This window comes from Diabrotica undecimpunctata, chromosome 8 (assembly GCF_040954645.1).
Source record: "Diabrotica undecimpunctata isolate CICGRU chromosome 8, icDiaUnde3, whole genome shotgun sequence".
NCBI classification, from domain to species: domain Eukaryota; kingdom Metazoa; phylum Arthropoda; class Insecta; order Coleoptera; family Chrysomelidae; genus Diabrotica; species Diabrotica undecimpunctata.
Window position 1 is genome coordinate 108,199,009 of NC_092810.1, and position 17,885 is coordinate 108,216,893.

Below are 17,885 nucleotides of genomic sequence, written 5' to 3' on the forward strand. Positions count from 1 at the left end.
AATAATTTTTCTTAATTATGAATTAGCAGCAATAGATAGTTCTTCTACTTTTTCTGATATTTTTTGGAAAAAAATGTTTTTAACCTCTATAAATCACCTTGTTAAGGACTACCTAATGTTTAAATAATGTTTAAATTATACACGGTCTATATTAAGTTTTATATTTAAGCTGAAATCGTTCACATATTTAAAAACCATAAGCTCGTAATTATGAATATACTTACGGTCTTGATTTTTTAAATTTTTTATATTTAAAAATATGCCAACAAAGACGCATACACATTATATATCGTTTGTTGTCCTCTCTTTTCAAAGCATGTCACATGATCACGACATGTCACATGATGCGTTTCAACAAGTCTGCTATTATCGCCGATTGGGGACTTGCTGTTTGCTGTTATTACTGAATGGATCCAAAATTGGTTCTTCCACTCCCAAGGGTAGCTTACAAAGGACTTCGTACAGCTAGGACACTATTTATTCTGCGTTATATCCATTATCGGAAGGATTAGTTAACATCTTTGTCCATTTCTGAGGTGGAAAGGTATCAAGCCATCCTCTATTGTTAATACATATATATTACCATTATTTTATTCCATATTTCTATGTAATCGATATTTTCAATATTTATTTACATTATTTTCATTATATATTTCTATTTATTTATTTAAAGTGTTTCCATTCCATATTTACATTACTTATTCCATATTGTTGGTAATTACATTTCAGCTTAATTTATTTTAAGTTTACCATTGTCGTAATGAGACGACCCGTTATCAAGCCATTATTTATCAATATTCATATTATCCATATCATTGCAGTGGGGAAAAGGGTTTGATAAAAATAAAACTCAAATTTTTGTAGCCAAAGTCGATCCAGTGAAAGAGACTTGTTGTTTGGGAACACAACCCAATAAAGTGTTACATGACAAGCAGAGTCCCAAAAGGGAGCCCTCTTTTTGGGTATAGAAACTCTATATTGAGGGATGCCGGGTCCAGGTAGAAGGCTCGAAGAACTTGCCTGTGCAATTTGAAGTTGCTACCTCACTTGTGTTTGTGGTCAATAAAACCCGCCTATTAGAAAGAGATGCCGGGACGGCTTTGCATCATTTTTCTCTGTGGCAGTGAGGGAACGGGTCTATATTGAAGCGCTTAGTCTAGGTATTATATGTCTATGCTTCCAACTAACTTTTTTGACAAACCCTTTAATTGTCAAGTTAGTATATTTTAGTCACTCCCACTAATAGACATTCAAAATAATTTTGTTCACTTAAATATCAAGAGGACTTTTTTGTTTATTTTTCTGGAATGATTTCATGTATTTTTAATCAAATCGTCACCAAAATCTATTTATTTTGTAAATTTAACATCAAAGATTTAATACATCATAGATTTTGAATAGCATCTTGTATATCAAGAAAAGTCCAATTTTTTTAAATATTTTAAAGATAATGTAAGAAAGCAACTAATTCTTCTGGAGTAACGTAATGTTAGAGTGATATCTGAGCGCAATTCTTTAGCAGACTCGGTATTGAACCGGAATCTGAGTAAGATTATGAATAGAACTTAATATTTTAAAAGTGTCAGATTATCTTGTCAACTTTTGTTGTTGACAATAGTTGATGCTAAATTACTTTAAACTGTATTTATATAAGTGTGAAATTCATATTACTTTTAAGAAGAAAAAAAAATATAACTATAATAATATTGGTTTATATTAACTCAGCCGGGTAGGTATAGTTAACAACATGTATGAAAACATTCGTTTTAATATTACATAAGTCATCTTTTCTTATTAAAATATGATGAACCACTTAAATATGAACTGATAAGAAACATATTGTGCCTGTACATAAAAACCATCATATCAAATGGTAATGCATTGGCTTCTATATCCATGTCGATGTTGAAGTCTTCGTTTTATATACTTATATTTACCTTAACATTTGTTTATAGTGGCCCACAGGAATCAAAATCACAGAAACAGTACAATACCTATGGCAAATATGGTGAATTCTACGAAACAAGTGAACAAAGTGAAGCCAAATATCACTAGAAACGCCGGAGAGAATATGACGTCACCGGACTATAATTCCAGGTAATTGTTAGAAAGTATCAATTTAAATATAAAACAAATCTTCGAAAATATGACAATTAAAAATGATTGAAAAAGTTTGCTTTTTTATTAAAATTAAAAAGCACAAAACAGTTTTTTATATCTCACATAAAGTGCTTTTAAAACACTGCATGTCTTAACACAACTATTAATTCTGACACTAAAGGCATAAAAAATAAAAACCATTGCAACCAAGGAGCGAGTTTATCCACTTGGAATGTTATTTTTGACAAACTTGATTTAGATAATTATCATATACAAATAATTTTTGAAACGAAGCTTCTGTACTGGCGTTCTATTACTTTTTTTTCTCTACAGTAAAATGTTGAGGTGAACGTCACGAAACTAGCGCATAAGATGGCGTCGTCACGGGTAGCGTCATAGAATAGCGGTTCTTGACATCGATTCACTCTCGATCAATTCGTTTCTCGGCCTCATATATTTACTCTAAGCAGGTTTAAATTAAAAACTGAATCAAAAATATATCACAAAATAGGTATAGACATTAAATGAGAAGTAAAAAATTAAAAGAATATCTGATACTTAAAGACTTGATTCGTAACTATTGTCAAAATTTAATAAAAGTCATAACTGTCATCTAATTAATAACAACATTGAATCATCTGTTTAAATTTTTATATTGATTTTCGTTTAAGAATAATTTCATATAAATACAATGATTATAATATTAAGTTTATATAATAATTAAATTTACTGTTAAATGATATTTATTTATATTTTATTATTAATATTTGGTCCGAATTTGACAGTATGCTTAACATAATAATTTATTGAGTTTGTTTAAAATATAAAAAATAAATAATAAAATTACTTTATTTAATTTTAAACTCCGTCACAATTTTAATATACAGAGCGCGGCTAAATTATGGAAGGAATCCAATATTTTGCAAATAATTTACTTTTTACGAAAATCATAAAATATGTCGATTTTTAATTTTAAATTCCAATACTTTAAATAATATGCTAGCATGGTGACGTCACCAGTTTTGACGGGGTGACGTAATTGTTAATTTTTTAAATTGAAATGTGGGTCTTGTAATTCATCATCTTTGCGAATCTTTTTATACTGTAGATATTCAATTATGGTATATTGGTATATGGTATATACAAATAACGACATTGTTTTATTGGCCATAGAAATTAAGATTTATTGCAATCCCATCTCTAGAGTATGTTTATTATAATGCTCTAAAACTAATTTTTTGGTTATTTTTTAGCCTTAATAGCAATGCAAATAAATAAGTAAGTTAATAAGTAATATGCTTTATTGTCACTGAAAATTGTACAAATTTTATGGACAAAGCTTATAACAATAACACAAGAAAATAGAGAAAAAATCAGAATAAGAATCGTTTGTACTTTTAACCCTGCTGTCCCGTTCGATTCAACTACACAAATGTACTGTTCGGGTCAATATGACCCAACTATGGCTTACGCTCCTTAATCGTAATAAAATAAGCTAATAGTGCTAAACAAAACTTTACTAACAAAAAATTATGGTTAATTAAACAAAAATGATGTTGTTAATGTAAATTAAACCTTATTAACAAAAACAAAAGGTATTTTTTTGGTGGAGTTCACACGAACTAGAATTTCCATCTTCTCTACTCACTTCTGCTCGTGTCCTTTTTACCAGTTCTTGTGAGTCTTTGGTTCTTGGTAAATTTTTCCTGGAAAGGATAAATGGTTTCACCAGTGTTTTTCCCAATTCCTCAAGAAAAATTCGCCGTTTTGTAAGTTTATTGGTGTTCCATTGGGGATTTATTGATGTCCATAAAACGAACGCGTTGTAGGCAGAAATGTCCAGCATATTATAAAAAACAATCATGGGCCAGCGATTTGTCTTTCTCTTACATGTATATGTACCAACAAGCTGATCTAGAGTATCCACTGCTCCCTTACTGGAATTATAATCTAAAATAATTTGGGGCTTTTTGTCATTTCTGTCACTAATAGCCTTTTCATGATGCAAAGTACTCATAAGAACAACATTTTTATTCTTTTTAGGAATATAGTTAACAACACTGGTATCTTGCGTGAAGTAAAAATACGAACTATGAACTTCTTTATTCGCAATTTGTGCTGGAAGCTCTGGTTTATTTTTTCTTATAGTCCCCAGCATTGCATTTTTTCTTTTTAGAAGAAGTTGGCCTAAATTGTACGATGTAAAAAAGTTATCGCAAGTAATATTGTGGCCTTTCAAATCATTAGTCAAGTCGCACACCACACGCATTCCCTGATTTCGTTCTGGCGCGGCATCTGCTTCTTCTCCTGTATAGATCTGCAATTTTAGAGCATAAGAACTTTTGGTGTCACATAAAGCCCAAATTTTTATGCCATATTTCGCTGGCTTGCTTGGAATGTACTGTTTGAAGGGACAGCGACCTCTAAAGGCTACTAATTGCTCGTCGATAGTAACATTTTCATCAGGGTTAAAAAATTTTGGTAGATTTTCTACCCATTTTCCCCAAATTCACGTATTGCAGCAAGTTTATCTAATCGTCTCCTATCCTGTCTAGTAGTCTTGTTATCAAAACGTATCACTTGTGAAATTTTTGTAAACACTTCAAGGGACATTGTTGCTCGAAATATACTACGACCAGTTTCTTCATTCCACAAACTTTTAATTGATTCGCCATGGGACTTAAAAACTCCAGCTAACAATAAAAGACCAATGTATGCTTGAAAACCAATTTTATCCAAGTCTTTTCAGTTGGTTCCAAAAACACGCTGGCCTTCCATGTTTGTCATATTAATAATTTGGTTTGCAACTATGTCAGAAAAGAGCACGTCAAATGAATTTTTGATATCGAAAATTCGTGCACATGCGTACCTTGTAACTCCTGGGGCATTATTTATAACATTGGCCGTAGAAAAACGACCGCGTTGATAAGGAGGATCAAGCGACCACTGAATATTACCATCTTTCGAAGGAACTGTTACAGAAGGTTATACAGGATGTGGTAGGTAGAATGGAATAACAGAATCATCACTACTTTCTTCTTCACTCTCACTACTTGTATGGTTTTCTGTTTCTGATATGTATTCATCACTGTCTGACACGTTCGCGAGCTCGCGCAGCTCATTTTCGGTTAGCGTTCTTTGATGCGACATTATCAATATGCAAAAATAGACTGAAATATATATGAATGGCATGAATGCGCTTGACATATCATCAGTGTCCTACCACTTGTCTATCACCCCCACTTCCTTCGACATGACGTGCCCTTCTACCGGACATCGCCAAGCTACACTTCAAATTTTTTACAAGTTCTAGCTTGCAGAAACTTGTTTTTATTTATAAACTTACATCACTGACAAACACTGTTAGAAAATATAAAACACTGCCAACTAAACATACGTACACAGGAAATTTTTACTGTACATATTGACCCGAACGTATCATAGGTAACAATTTAATTTTTATCAAAAAAATCAGGAAGTTGAAGTTTTATCTCATATGCAATTGAAAGACCTCAGATTAGGTAATAAAGTCACGGAATACCAAAACATTACGCCGCGTAATAATTTGTAAAATAAGAAATAATTTTATAATAAATAGACCCGAACAGGACAGCAGGGTTAATAAAAAAAAACAGTAAAATTCTTCCAAACTTAAACATAAAAAATACTACCTAATTAAGTAACTACAAACTTCGTAAAATATACCTAACAAAAAATAAAAATTAAGAAATCAGATTAATGAATTAAGGGCTCAAATATTTCACCTCCTTGTGCTAAACAGTACCCAAATCTGTCATACAGATTTCTCCTCATATTTTGGAGTAGGGCTAATGTAATACCTGCAGAGAAATGAAGTATGTTTGCCCTTAATTCGATTAGTTTTGTGGTCCTTTCAAACTGATGCATATAAATGTTTCCTTTGAGACAAACCCGAAAAAAAGAAATCGTTAGGTGCTAAGTCACAGGATCTAGCGGGCCATTTAATTGTACCACGTTTACTTTATAGTCGATCAAGAAAAGTTTGATTGAGGAAGTTAATAGTTGCTCTAGAGTTGTGAGTCGAACACCCATCCTGTGGGAAATAAACCTCCTGAAAATTAACGGGAAGGGGTCGAACTGCCGGATTATCTCATTCTGTAAAAACTGTAAATATTTGATCCCGTATAGGTTTCCATCGATAAAAAATGGACCGACAATATGATTGCCTAACATCCCAGTCCAAACATTTAACGGCTGCTGTGTTCGCACTGCAACACTGAGGTGCTTATTTTTCCGAGAATAATACCTTGCAACGGATGGATTGTGTTTTTTATGTAAAGAAAATGAAGATTCGTCAGAACATAAAATATTTTTTAAAAAATGTACATTTTCATTCTGTTTATCTAACATAAATTCACAACACTCCATCCGCCTAAAGTTATTTTCCGGAAACAGTACTTGTGTTGGTTGTATCTTAAAACAGTGATACCCATTGCTTTTGAGAACTCACTGGACAGTTCGATAATTCACGTTAACTTCCTTAGCAATTTGTACACTATTGCAGGGTTCACTAACTTCCACAAAAGCACAAATATCAATATCCCTGTTTTGACGCTCCTCATCGACAAGTCTAGCAGGTGGTTTATTACCTTCATGACACTTTTTACAACTGTTTACACATCCCGAAGTTTGAAAATGTTTAATGGTCTTTTTAACTGTTGTAACACTAAAATCAATCAATTACTTCGCATATCGAATGACCCTGAAAGTACCATGTTACAAGTTGCACTTTTTCTCTTTTTCTTGGACGTTATACAACGTAATAGGCATTTTATGAATTATTTGTTTATTCTTTCAGAACTTCGTTTGAAATTTTTAATGTCAATGTGACAATTACGACAATTCGTACCTACGAGGTACCTACTGTGAAATGAATATAGAGGTGGAAACGTGAAACATGTAACAGCGATTGCCATTGTGTTGTGTGGTCAATAAAACAATGTCGTGATCTAACCTCAATTTTTTTTTCCAAGTAAAAAAAATTATTTTATTTTTTAGATTGAGAACTTGCTACTACTGTTACAAATTACTAACAATAAGCTGTTGTAGTTCAATATTTTCGGTGATACTCCCGGAATTTAATAAACTTTAAAACACAACGGCAATTAATCGTCAAAAATCAAGTTGCTTTTATTAGATAAAAATCAAGTTGCCTGCTGGTCAATTAAATGATCAGTTGTCATTTTGTCAGATAAACCATATTTCAAGTAAAAGTTTTTGATGTGAATTATGGCTACTTTAAGCGAAATCTAACGCATAGAAATTTTAATTTTTATACGATTGGGAGATAACAGTGAACTCAGCAATATGTGTTCAATTTGTTTAATGCAGAGTATTCAGACAGACCTATCAGCCGAATAACTTAATAAAATTGTAAGAAAAAATGCGGAGAAACTGGTCGTGTTAAAAATATTATAAATGCTAGACGTTCTAAGGTAGCAGAAAATGTGGAACTTAATATTATATTATTTGTTGAAGAAAATCCTCAGAATACTTCACGCCAAATTGCAGCAGCTACAGGCTTATTTCAACGGTCGGTATTACATATTCTGAAAGACGAAAAATACCATACGTTTATAATTAACTTACATAAAGAACTCAACGAAGATAATAGCTATTACCGTATGTAGTTTTGTGACATTTTTTAATCTATGTAACCACACTCCACGTTTTACTAAAGAAATTAGGCTTTCTGATGAGGCTACATTTTACCTAGATGGTTCAGTCAATCATCAGAATAGCAGATACTGCAGTAAGGATAATCCTCACTGTATGACTGAAGGCCATACTTAACACCATCAAAAAATCAATGTCAGGGTAAGGATAATTAATGACGCAATTATTGGTCCTTATTTTTTTTTGAAGAAAATCTTACAGGAGAATGTTTTCTACAATTTAACTTACCAGATAATAATATCTGGTTACAACAAGATTATGCACATTATGCAAGTGATGTTCACGAGTTTTTATTTTTCTGGGAGGTGGAATGGTAGAAGAGGACCAATGAAGTAGCCCCCAAGATTTCCAGATCTTACACTTCTAGATTGTTTCTATCGCGTCAGTTAAAATTAAAGTTTATGTAGATAAATTGCAAAATCTACAGGAGTTGCAAGACTAAATTAGAGACGAAGTTAATAAAATTACTAAAAAAAGTTCCTCCTAATGTGCAAGAAGAATGTGTTTGTCGATTTGCTTATTGTCAAGATAACGTCGAATGGTATTTTGAGCATTTAATTTAGCTAAAAAGAAATATTGCAAGAATTCGGCGTTCTCCAAGCAGAAGGGTAAATTTAAACATAGAAACTAATGGTCATCACATCGAGCATCTTTTGTAACTATCTACTTTTGATACTTGATCCTTTGTGTTAGTTTCGTTCCATCGTAATAAATACTTTGTTTTTAAAATCCTTTAAATAAAATTTGGTTTCAATTTGATTTTTTGCTTCTTTTCCCAACTGGGAATAACCTCTGACCTACCCAAAATGGACGCCAATGACCGATACTAGAATTCGCAATTGATGTAATCGATTCAATTCTGGATGGTAAATTGGGGAACACATTTTTTGTTGAGTTAGATCTGACACTTGTTTCTCACTAATTTGTGTCCTCTGAATCTGAGAGTAACCTCAGATCTTGTCTATCACGTCAACTTTTTAAACTACAGGGTATCCTCAAAAATCATGCATATAAAAGAACATAAAATAAAACATACCAAATCTACAGTTTACAAAACATTTAATGCAAGTTAAATCGAGTTCGTATAAATAAAATTGTTTAATTAGTAAAGAGTACTTACAAATTAAGACAAAAATTTGCGTTTATAGTTTTTTCTGTAGTGTTCAGTTTGTGTACATTCGCGCTTGATGCTCCAACAATAGTCAGCCATCATATCTACGTCCCATCTACCTTAATATCGTGCTTCCATGACCTTCAAATCTTGATGGAAACGCTCACTCTGCTCATCACTCACCGCACCAAGATTGTCCGGGAAATTAGCAAGGTGGCTATGTAAAAAATGTACTTTAATGCTCATGTTGCACCCTAGTTTTGGAAGCTATGCAAGAGTTGCTGGACAATGTCGGCGTAATTCAATGCTCGTGTATTTCCAAGAAAGTTTTTAACAATGTTTTTAAATGCCAACCACGCATTCTTTTCAATTTCTGACATTGTTACCACGAAATGTTTATCTCTAAGAAGCTGCCGAATCTGTGGACCATCAATAACACCCGCCTTCATCTTTTCAAATGACAGGCTAGAGAATTTCGATACAAGATACTTGAAACAGTCTCCTTCAGTTGACAAAGCTTTAACAAATTGCTTCATAAGACCTAATTTGATATGTAGAGGTGGAAATATAATATTCTTTCTGTCGACAAGTGGCTGATGTACAATGTTTGGATCACCAGGTCTCAGGTCCGGTCTTACGGATCAATCCCTTACGTACGGTAGTCATCTTCTGTATACTGCATACTACATATATTTTGTTGAAATATAAGATATTAAATATAATTTGATGGCTATATTAGTAGAACAATATAATGTGAATTAAATTTGAAGTCATCGCAGTGCCTAATTCACCTCAAAATAATGTCCAGGCCTTATACTTTAAAAAGTATAACGACATGTTTAAATCCTCCTCTATATTAGTCAGAGAATATTAAATTATGAAAGTAACTTGTTTATGTTATTTTCAACATTATTCATTTTATAATTTGCTGTTTATTCCCAATTAAATAGTTGATAAACAAATTACAAATCATTGTAAAAGCTCTTAGATTTACTATATGCAAAGGTTTTTATTTTTTCTACGTGGTAAAACAAATGCCGAAATAAACATATTAATGATAAAAAAATCTTCATATGATTTCAAAAACTTACAAATTTGTTAATAATAAATTCTATTAAAAAAGTGGATTCAATTTTAAATTGGTTACGAATTTTTCTAATTGTAATCAACGCCTTGATGATATAATTTATTTTTAATAAAGTATGAGGGAATAAAGCGCAAAATGGCATTGTTAACGTAAGTTGTTGCTTTTTTTGTTATTTTCGTTTTATTGTATATCAGGGTTTTTTTGCTTAAATAACTAATTTCTAATATGTGTTAACTTAATCAAGTAATGAATTTTGAGATAATAGCATGAATATTTATCAGACAAGTCTCAACACATTTTTGTAACCCTTGAACTTTACCTCTGCATTATAAGAATTAAGTCATGACTAAATTTACAACTGCTGTAATAGATAATCTTTATATGCTTTGAGTAATTTATTACCCTTTCATTCTATGATATTTTTGTCAGGTGGGCTTACCAGTAGTCATTTCTCTGGCTATCACCGACTTAACATAAAACTCGTAAATTTCAATAGGCGTTCGACTTCTCTACTTTTTTTTTCTAGCTTTACGTCTCTGAATATTTTGTGACAACGGTACATTCCATTAATTTGAGAAAATGGAATAAATGTTTTTCTGGGTATCGAAATCATAAGAATATTATTCCTGAAGCAAGTACCTACCTTAATATTTTCCAATCTAGATTCCAGAATTCTTTTATGGAAAGTAAGAACATCTTATGCCCTTCTTCTTCTTGTAGTTCCTTCTCCTATCGGAGGTTGGCTATCATCACAGCTATCTGTACCTTATTGGCGGCTGCTCTAAAAAGATCTACTGAGCTGCAACTATACCACTCTCTTAGGTTTCTCAGCCAGGAAATTCTTCGTCTTCCTATCGATCTTTTACCCTTGATTTTACCTTGCATTATGAGCCTTAATATCTCATATTTCGCACCTCTGGTAATGTGGCCTAAATATTCCAGTTTTCTTGTTTTGATGTGCTTTATCCCCTTATCGAATGGTAATGCAGGGTTAAGTCCGTTAAGAACGCCATGTTATTCTCTCTGACACCGTTTTACGGCGGTTCTAATTGCATTATAGTCCAGTGTACAAAGATAAAAATATGGTATTCTCTCCGATTTCTAATAACAATTGAATGAAATTTTGGAATAAACCTCTATTTACCCTTAACTGCAAAATGTACACTGTACACAATTGCGCTTTTACCTTGGGGTGGAATCTCCTCCAACTGGGTGGTTGCAATCTTTATATTGAAAATAATCTCAAGACTCAATAGACTATGAAGTTTATGTAGTACTATGTAGGTTTCTCGAAAAATTAATGCTTTTAGACTTATTCGTGATTAAAAATTTCAATTTTTTTCAAGTGTTTTTCATCGATTTTTTACGAATAACTCAAAACTTTCCATTTTATCAAAAATTGTTGATTTAAAATTGTAGCTTATACAAAATTGTAAAAGCTCAACATAGAAAAAACATGAAAAAATTTGTAATATATTTTTTAAAGGACTTAAATAATAAAATAAGATTTCGTAGAACTGTGTAGCTGCTATAGAGTTCTACAAAGGTCGGCAACTGTCGGACCGCGGTCTAACTCCGGAACGCGGAACGTCGAAAAACGTCCAAGAATATTTTAATATTTCAATCACATACATTTTAAATATAATGTTTAAAAGCCTTTTCCTAAGTTTAATTGCCGTCGTAGAGTTAGAAATACCGCCGCTGCGCCGCTTAGCTTGGGCATCCACGCGTAGAGTTGGCAACACTGCCGCCGCGACGACATTTTAGCCAGCCATTCGTAGTCATGTAATAGAGCTAAGAGCAAGCGAGTGTTGTGACTATCGCCGTTTATTTTTGTGTTGTTCGCTTGGTTAACTTGTAATTAACAATCCTTGTGATTTTTATTATTTTTCGATATGGATCTTAAAAAGCGTAAAGTTAATAGTAAAAATAGAAAGTTTGACTGAATGGACTAAAAAGTATTGATTTGCGCTTCCTGATAGACTTGACGCCGTTGCAGTTTGCCTAGTATGCAACAAAACTGTTGCTTTTATTAAAAGTACTAATTTAAAGAGACAGCATGAAACGACCCATCAACAGTTTCATTAAGTTTCCTCTGGGAAGCAAAGCTGACCAGAAACTTAAGAGCTATCTAGCTTCTTACAAAAAAAGCACATTCGTAATGCTTCAAAGTATAAGTGAGCAAGAAAAATCTGCAGACTCAGTTTTGCATGTATGTTGAACGCTCAATTAACACCAGAACCTCTGAGATGGTTCAATAATGTATGCCAAGAGTGGCCGCAGTACTTTTTGAAGATAAAAAGGATGTTGTTGCCTTAATTAAAGGTATTAAATTGTCGCTAAAAAATCATGTAAGAACTAAAATATTGGCTGCAGACAATACAACGGCTTTGCAAAAGGCGTCTTGCTACGTGAGATTTTATGATATTGAAAATATAATATTTAGGGAAGAATTCCATGAGGCCAGGCTCATGGAGAAGATTTATTCCAGACTTTTGATGAGTTCATGACAAAATCAAACATTATTTATGATAAAATGGTGTCTCTGTCCACTGATGGGGCTTCAGCTATGGTCGGCAAAAAAGGGGGCTTGTTAATCGAATAAAAAAAAAGAACGCTGGGCGATAAGATCTTATCGACGCATAATTTACCACGCAGCCTATGGGGGAAACATAGTGACACTTCAAAAGAAGTAATGAACAACGTGATCAAGTTGATTAATTTTATGCGGTGTCGTTCTACTCTTCAGCACAGGAAGTTCAGTTTTTGTATCTGAGTATAATTCCACGCATTCAGACTTACTTCAACATAACAATGTTCGTTAGCTAACTGAAGGTCACGACATTGAAAGTTTTTGGCAAATAAAACAAGAAATAACTACCTTCTAAGAAAACTGAATACTCAAGTAGCAAAAAAGCATTTGGAGTTCCTGGCAAACGAAAGAAGTATGAAAGGTGCAGTCAGTGTCGTGGTAAGTTTACTATGAACTGGTCTAACGTTTACTTCGTTGTCATTATTTTTGTATTCCTCTTAACTGCTGTCAGAATGAAATGATTCCTTTTCTAAATTGTCTTCTTCCCAATCACTTCCACTGGCCTCGAACGGTTCCTTATAATCATTTTCCCCATTCATTATTTTTTCAATTTCTTGTTGCAGCTGCAACGGACTAAGACATGTACTTGATATTTTGTAACTACTGAAATAAAAAGAGAAATATATAAATAAATGTTTCATCTTTATTCAAAAATTTGCATATTTAAACTATTATATAAAACTCGAAGTTTTGTCTCCCTAATACAAAATGAACACATGCAACGTGGAGGGTACTATAATAGAAGCCACACTTAGAATGCAGTGTTGGTCTTACGGCGCGCAACGATGCCGCTCATGTCGGCACAGTGGTAGGTGTATGGTAGTTTGGCGATAGACTGAGAAATCATTACCCTACGCGCTTCATTTAAAAAATCCTTATTCATTGATTTAAACTAATGTGTATTATCTAATACACAAAAAGATTATAACTGAAATGTACTGTACATACAGTACTAACAAAAAAAAGGAGCATTAAATCTGAGATGTTTTTTGTTAATTAATACTAATCGTAATCCATATCTAAATCGTCCTCATCCTCTAAATCATCTTCTATATTAATTATCACCGGTTCAATATCTTCCTGCAAATTGTCCACCGCAAACACCTTTTCTTCTTCTTTCTTGGCGTGGTTCACATAATTATGCCACTATTCTTTAGATACGCGTTGGTGAGCTTCTTTTATCAACCGTTTTTCCTTAAAATTGACGTTGTTTGAAGCCATGACGCGTTATCCAAAACGATAACATTTCCTTTGTGTTTCGGCAAGTTTAAAATTAACGTCTTCTCAAACCATTCTTCATATAGATCCCAGTCCATTTCGTAGTGGTAATCAGCGGTTCTCTTCTTGGCCAAGAAAATTAATTCGGCCAATGCCACAAAACCAGTTTCGCTTCCAGGATAAAGAAAAACAAACTGAGGACCTCTTTGGATTAGAGCTTTCAGTCCAGTAAAGAGCTCTTTTATGAAGGCATCTCGTAGATTCTTGATCATTGTGTCCCTCCATTTCTTTTTGATGTCCCATGTCAACTCATGTCATTTAGTAGCCTACGAAATGTGCTTTTTGAAAAAGCTGGTAGGTCCTCATCATTCTTCACTATATTTGTTATGCTGTCGGTGGTTAGTCGTATGTTTTTTCAAAAAAAAACTCTTAAGTATATCTTGCATATAAGAGCCATACCCTGTTTGAAATTCACGACAGATACTGGCAACCGCTCCATGATGTAGGTATTTTCATCCGCTTGCAAAAATGAAATAGAACTAAGCTTTTATAGTTTTTGCCAACAAGTTTTTGGTATAATGGCTAGTACCCAAATCTACAAAGAGACATGTTTGCTTTGCGTGGACAATGGGGATTAAACCTGATTTGCTTCTCCTAATGACTTTATATTGATCATTGTTTCCCAAAGAATGCATTTCCAATGAAAGCTATTAAAAATTGATAAATTTAGGTAAGCTATCCACAATGGGTTTTTAATATATTTTACTTTTTTTATAGTATTTTTCTTTATGTTATTATTTAGTTCGACAATTTAACTCTCCTATTTATACATCGATGATTGAATCATGCTTTAGTTGAAACTAAATATGATAAATATGAATAATTTCAGTCTTTCATACAACCGTATTCAATTGTTGTGTGCGCGTATATTCTAGTGCTATGATTCTTAAATCCGGTCCTGATGCGCCGCTCTGGGCAAACCGGCAACGTGGTTGGCCGTTCTCTTGTAAGAAATAAATTGCCTATCTTACCTTCACTGCATTCTAACTGTGGTTTCTACTATAGCTATACAGCGTTCCACGTTAAGAAAATAACATTAGGCTTATGGAGATCAGTGTTGCCAAAACTCTCAGGCAAGCGGTTTACTAGATTGTCGATATATTTTTCGAATTTCCTTTTTCAATTAACATTTAACTGTAAAGTCAGAATAACGACTGAAGAACCACAAAGCCTTATTATCATTATGTAGTCTCAGAGAACGACATAAAATCGCTGACATACGTACACCGTATTATTTTAAGTTGCAATTAGTAATTAGATATATGCATTCCAAGCGGTCGTTTATTTGCTTTTAAACCTTTAATAGCCGGCAAAGTGGATGATTTAACTAAGCAATATTTTCTACTGATTTCTATGATTCATGGTATATGATATTCTTACCGAGGGAACAAATAAACTGTCGTTACTATAATTAAAATAAGATAAAATAAAATTATCTTTTGTAAATACTATTTATTTAATTAAAATCATTTTCCCTACTTTTCATCTCTTGTTTCGAATGGGCACTTTTGGTCAATTACGTTAAAAAACATTAATTTAATAATTCATGTCTGTGAAAACGAAAATACAAAGTATATAAAACCTTGAATCGTACTTGTGTTCGTTCATCGTGGCATCGCTGCGCTTCTATCGTCCATAAGAAATACATGGCCCTATCTCCGCAATGTTATTTTCTTAACGTGAAACGCTCTATAGTATACAGTAAACATTTTATTAGCATACTCACACAATAAATCTGAATTTCTGTATAAAACAAGAAAAATACTCTATCTAGTCTGTTCACCGAACGTTAACACTAAAGCGTCGTAATATTTACGGCAGGATACCTAATTCACACACTTCTGTACAAAATTTAACTGACGTTTTTACACCAATGTTTACTCTCGTACTAATGAAAGAAGCTACTTTGGTAACCAAGAGGCCGGGATTTTCTGTTGTTGTCAAATTTCGCAGAAAATATTTTCGCGTGTATTTTACGAGTACTAAGGGTTTTTAGGGAGTTTTAAAAATATATTACAAAATTTTTTCCGGTAAAATTAAACGTTTTTCTGTGATTCTATGTTGACTTTTAAAAATTTTTCGTTAAATACAAAATTATCACCTTTAATGAGTTCAACTAGGTTTTTGTTAGGCTTATAACAAAAATAAATAAGGAATCTATTTAATTTTTTATGAGACATTTTATCAATTAACTCATCGATTGAAAACATAAGAAAAGTTGAAATTTTCATTGACGAATAAGTCTAAAAAGTATTGATTTTTCTAAACAAACTTATGAAATATTTTTTATAATTTCAACTATTCCACCCCAACTGTTAGTTTAGGTTACAACCCCTTAGTTGCGGTGGATTCCATCCCCAAATTAAAAACACACTTCGGAGTAGAATAGGTTTTCCTGGTTAAGGTATTCCGTACTTGCTGTTAAAATTTCAAGAAAATATGTCTGCACTATTAGTGCTGTATAGTCATCTCAAAATTTATTATCGAAAGAAAGAAGAAACTACTGATAGCTTTTCGAGCAAACTGAAAACATTCTTAATCTTTAAAAATTAAAGCTTTTTAAACATTAATTTTACATAGACCGAAAACTTGAATTTAACTTTGGAAAATAACGAAACAGGATCATTCACTAAAAAACAACTTAAATCAGCTTACATTCATTCGAAACACTTTTTTCCACTAAGCTGTGGGGATATAAACAAATCGTTTGTCAGTGGGTAGTAGAATTTTGGGCTTCCAGATGGTTATTTGCAGGTTTTTTTCTAACAGATTATCTATTATTCATATTATATATTTATTCAGTAAATAGGTAATTATAAATAACACTTATAAAATAATTGTTTAGTTACGGAAATGTCTAATGAATAAAAAAGGATAATGTAATCTTTAAGTTTATATAATTTCTTTTATCATCTCTATTAAAACTGTTTAAAAAGAAATTTTCACAGCTTATTGGAAAATATCTAGTGAATAAAGTTTCATTTGTGTATTGTTAGTGTTAAGTGTAAACATATATGGTGCTATCAGCAGTGTGCTATTTTCAGAGCGCCGGAACAAGAAGCTACATCTTACGCCGGTTATCACCTAGCATATGAAGTGAAAAAACTCATGTATGCTTAGCAAATTTCTAATTTTTTATTACAGACTTAACTTAATTGTTGCTTGCTTTCCTTGCCTGCAAATTGTTTGCATTAGGAAATAGACTGGTCCTGATTTGCTAGTTAGTTTGGTTTTAGTGAAGTAGAGAGAGTCCAGTATATTTTTATTGATTTTGGATAATTAAATAGGCTTGATATTAAACAATTATCACAGAAATTCTATAACTTATACGTTAAAATGTCTGGGTTAAATACTATGTATGAAGAGGCTCATTGCACTAACTTGTGACAGAAGCGTTTGATGGAAAATTAGTTTTTTTATCGAACAATAAAACACTGAAAACTTTTTTTTAACACTTCCACAACATTTATTATCACTACATCTGTTTTGGCAGGTGTAATGATAATAAATTATGATAAATGCAACTTGAGTGCCTTTGCCAAGTGATCTATTTTTGGTATGCGTTTACACTTTATAGTCTTTAACTGAATATGTTGAGAAGGGGAGAACTGTTTGTCTCAAGTTGGTCATTCAGAATTCTGTCTGTATTTTTTAAAATGTTAATTTCCATAGATTCTAATAAAGATAGCTCAAGGCCTTTATTTTGAATGTGGCGAATTTAAAATTGGTCATTAAAACAATGATTATGGTCTAGAAGGTGAAGTACGTACGTTTCTGTTTTTCTATCATCAAAAGTTTTTTTGTGTTCCGCTATACATTTGTTAAACGTTCTACCAGTTTGACCGATGTAAGTTTTTGGACAGTCGGCACATTTAAGTTTGTATACACCACTGTCTAAGTGCTTTTTCCTTTTGCTCTTGTTGTTCTTAATAAATTTGCCCAAATTGTTGTTTGTTCTGTAAGCTGGTGTTATTCCTTTGTTTTTTATGTGTTTATCTATG

At 32.5% G+C, this 17,885-nt stretch overlaps 1 protein-coding gene across 2 annotated transcripts in view; it reads left to right on the forward strand.

Moving 5' to 3' along the window:
* Positions 1–17,885, forward strand: part of slo (calcium-activated potassium channel slo) — a 535,662-nt gene that overhangs the window by 463,494 nt on the left and 54,283 nt on the right. The window contains exons 21-22 of one of the 2 annotated variants that reach the window (XM_072540708.1): positions 1,956–2,097; positions 16,929–16,994. In XM_072540708.1, coding sequence (XP_072396809.1) covers positions 1,956–2,097; positions 16,929–16,994 — 208 coding nt within the window. The remainder of the gene's footprint in view (positions 1–1,955; positions 2,098–16,928; positions 16,995–17,885) is intronic. The other variant, XM_072540706.1, reaches the window with a different exon arrangement.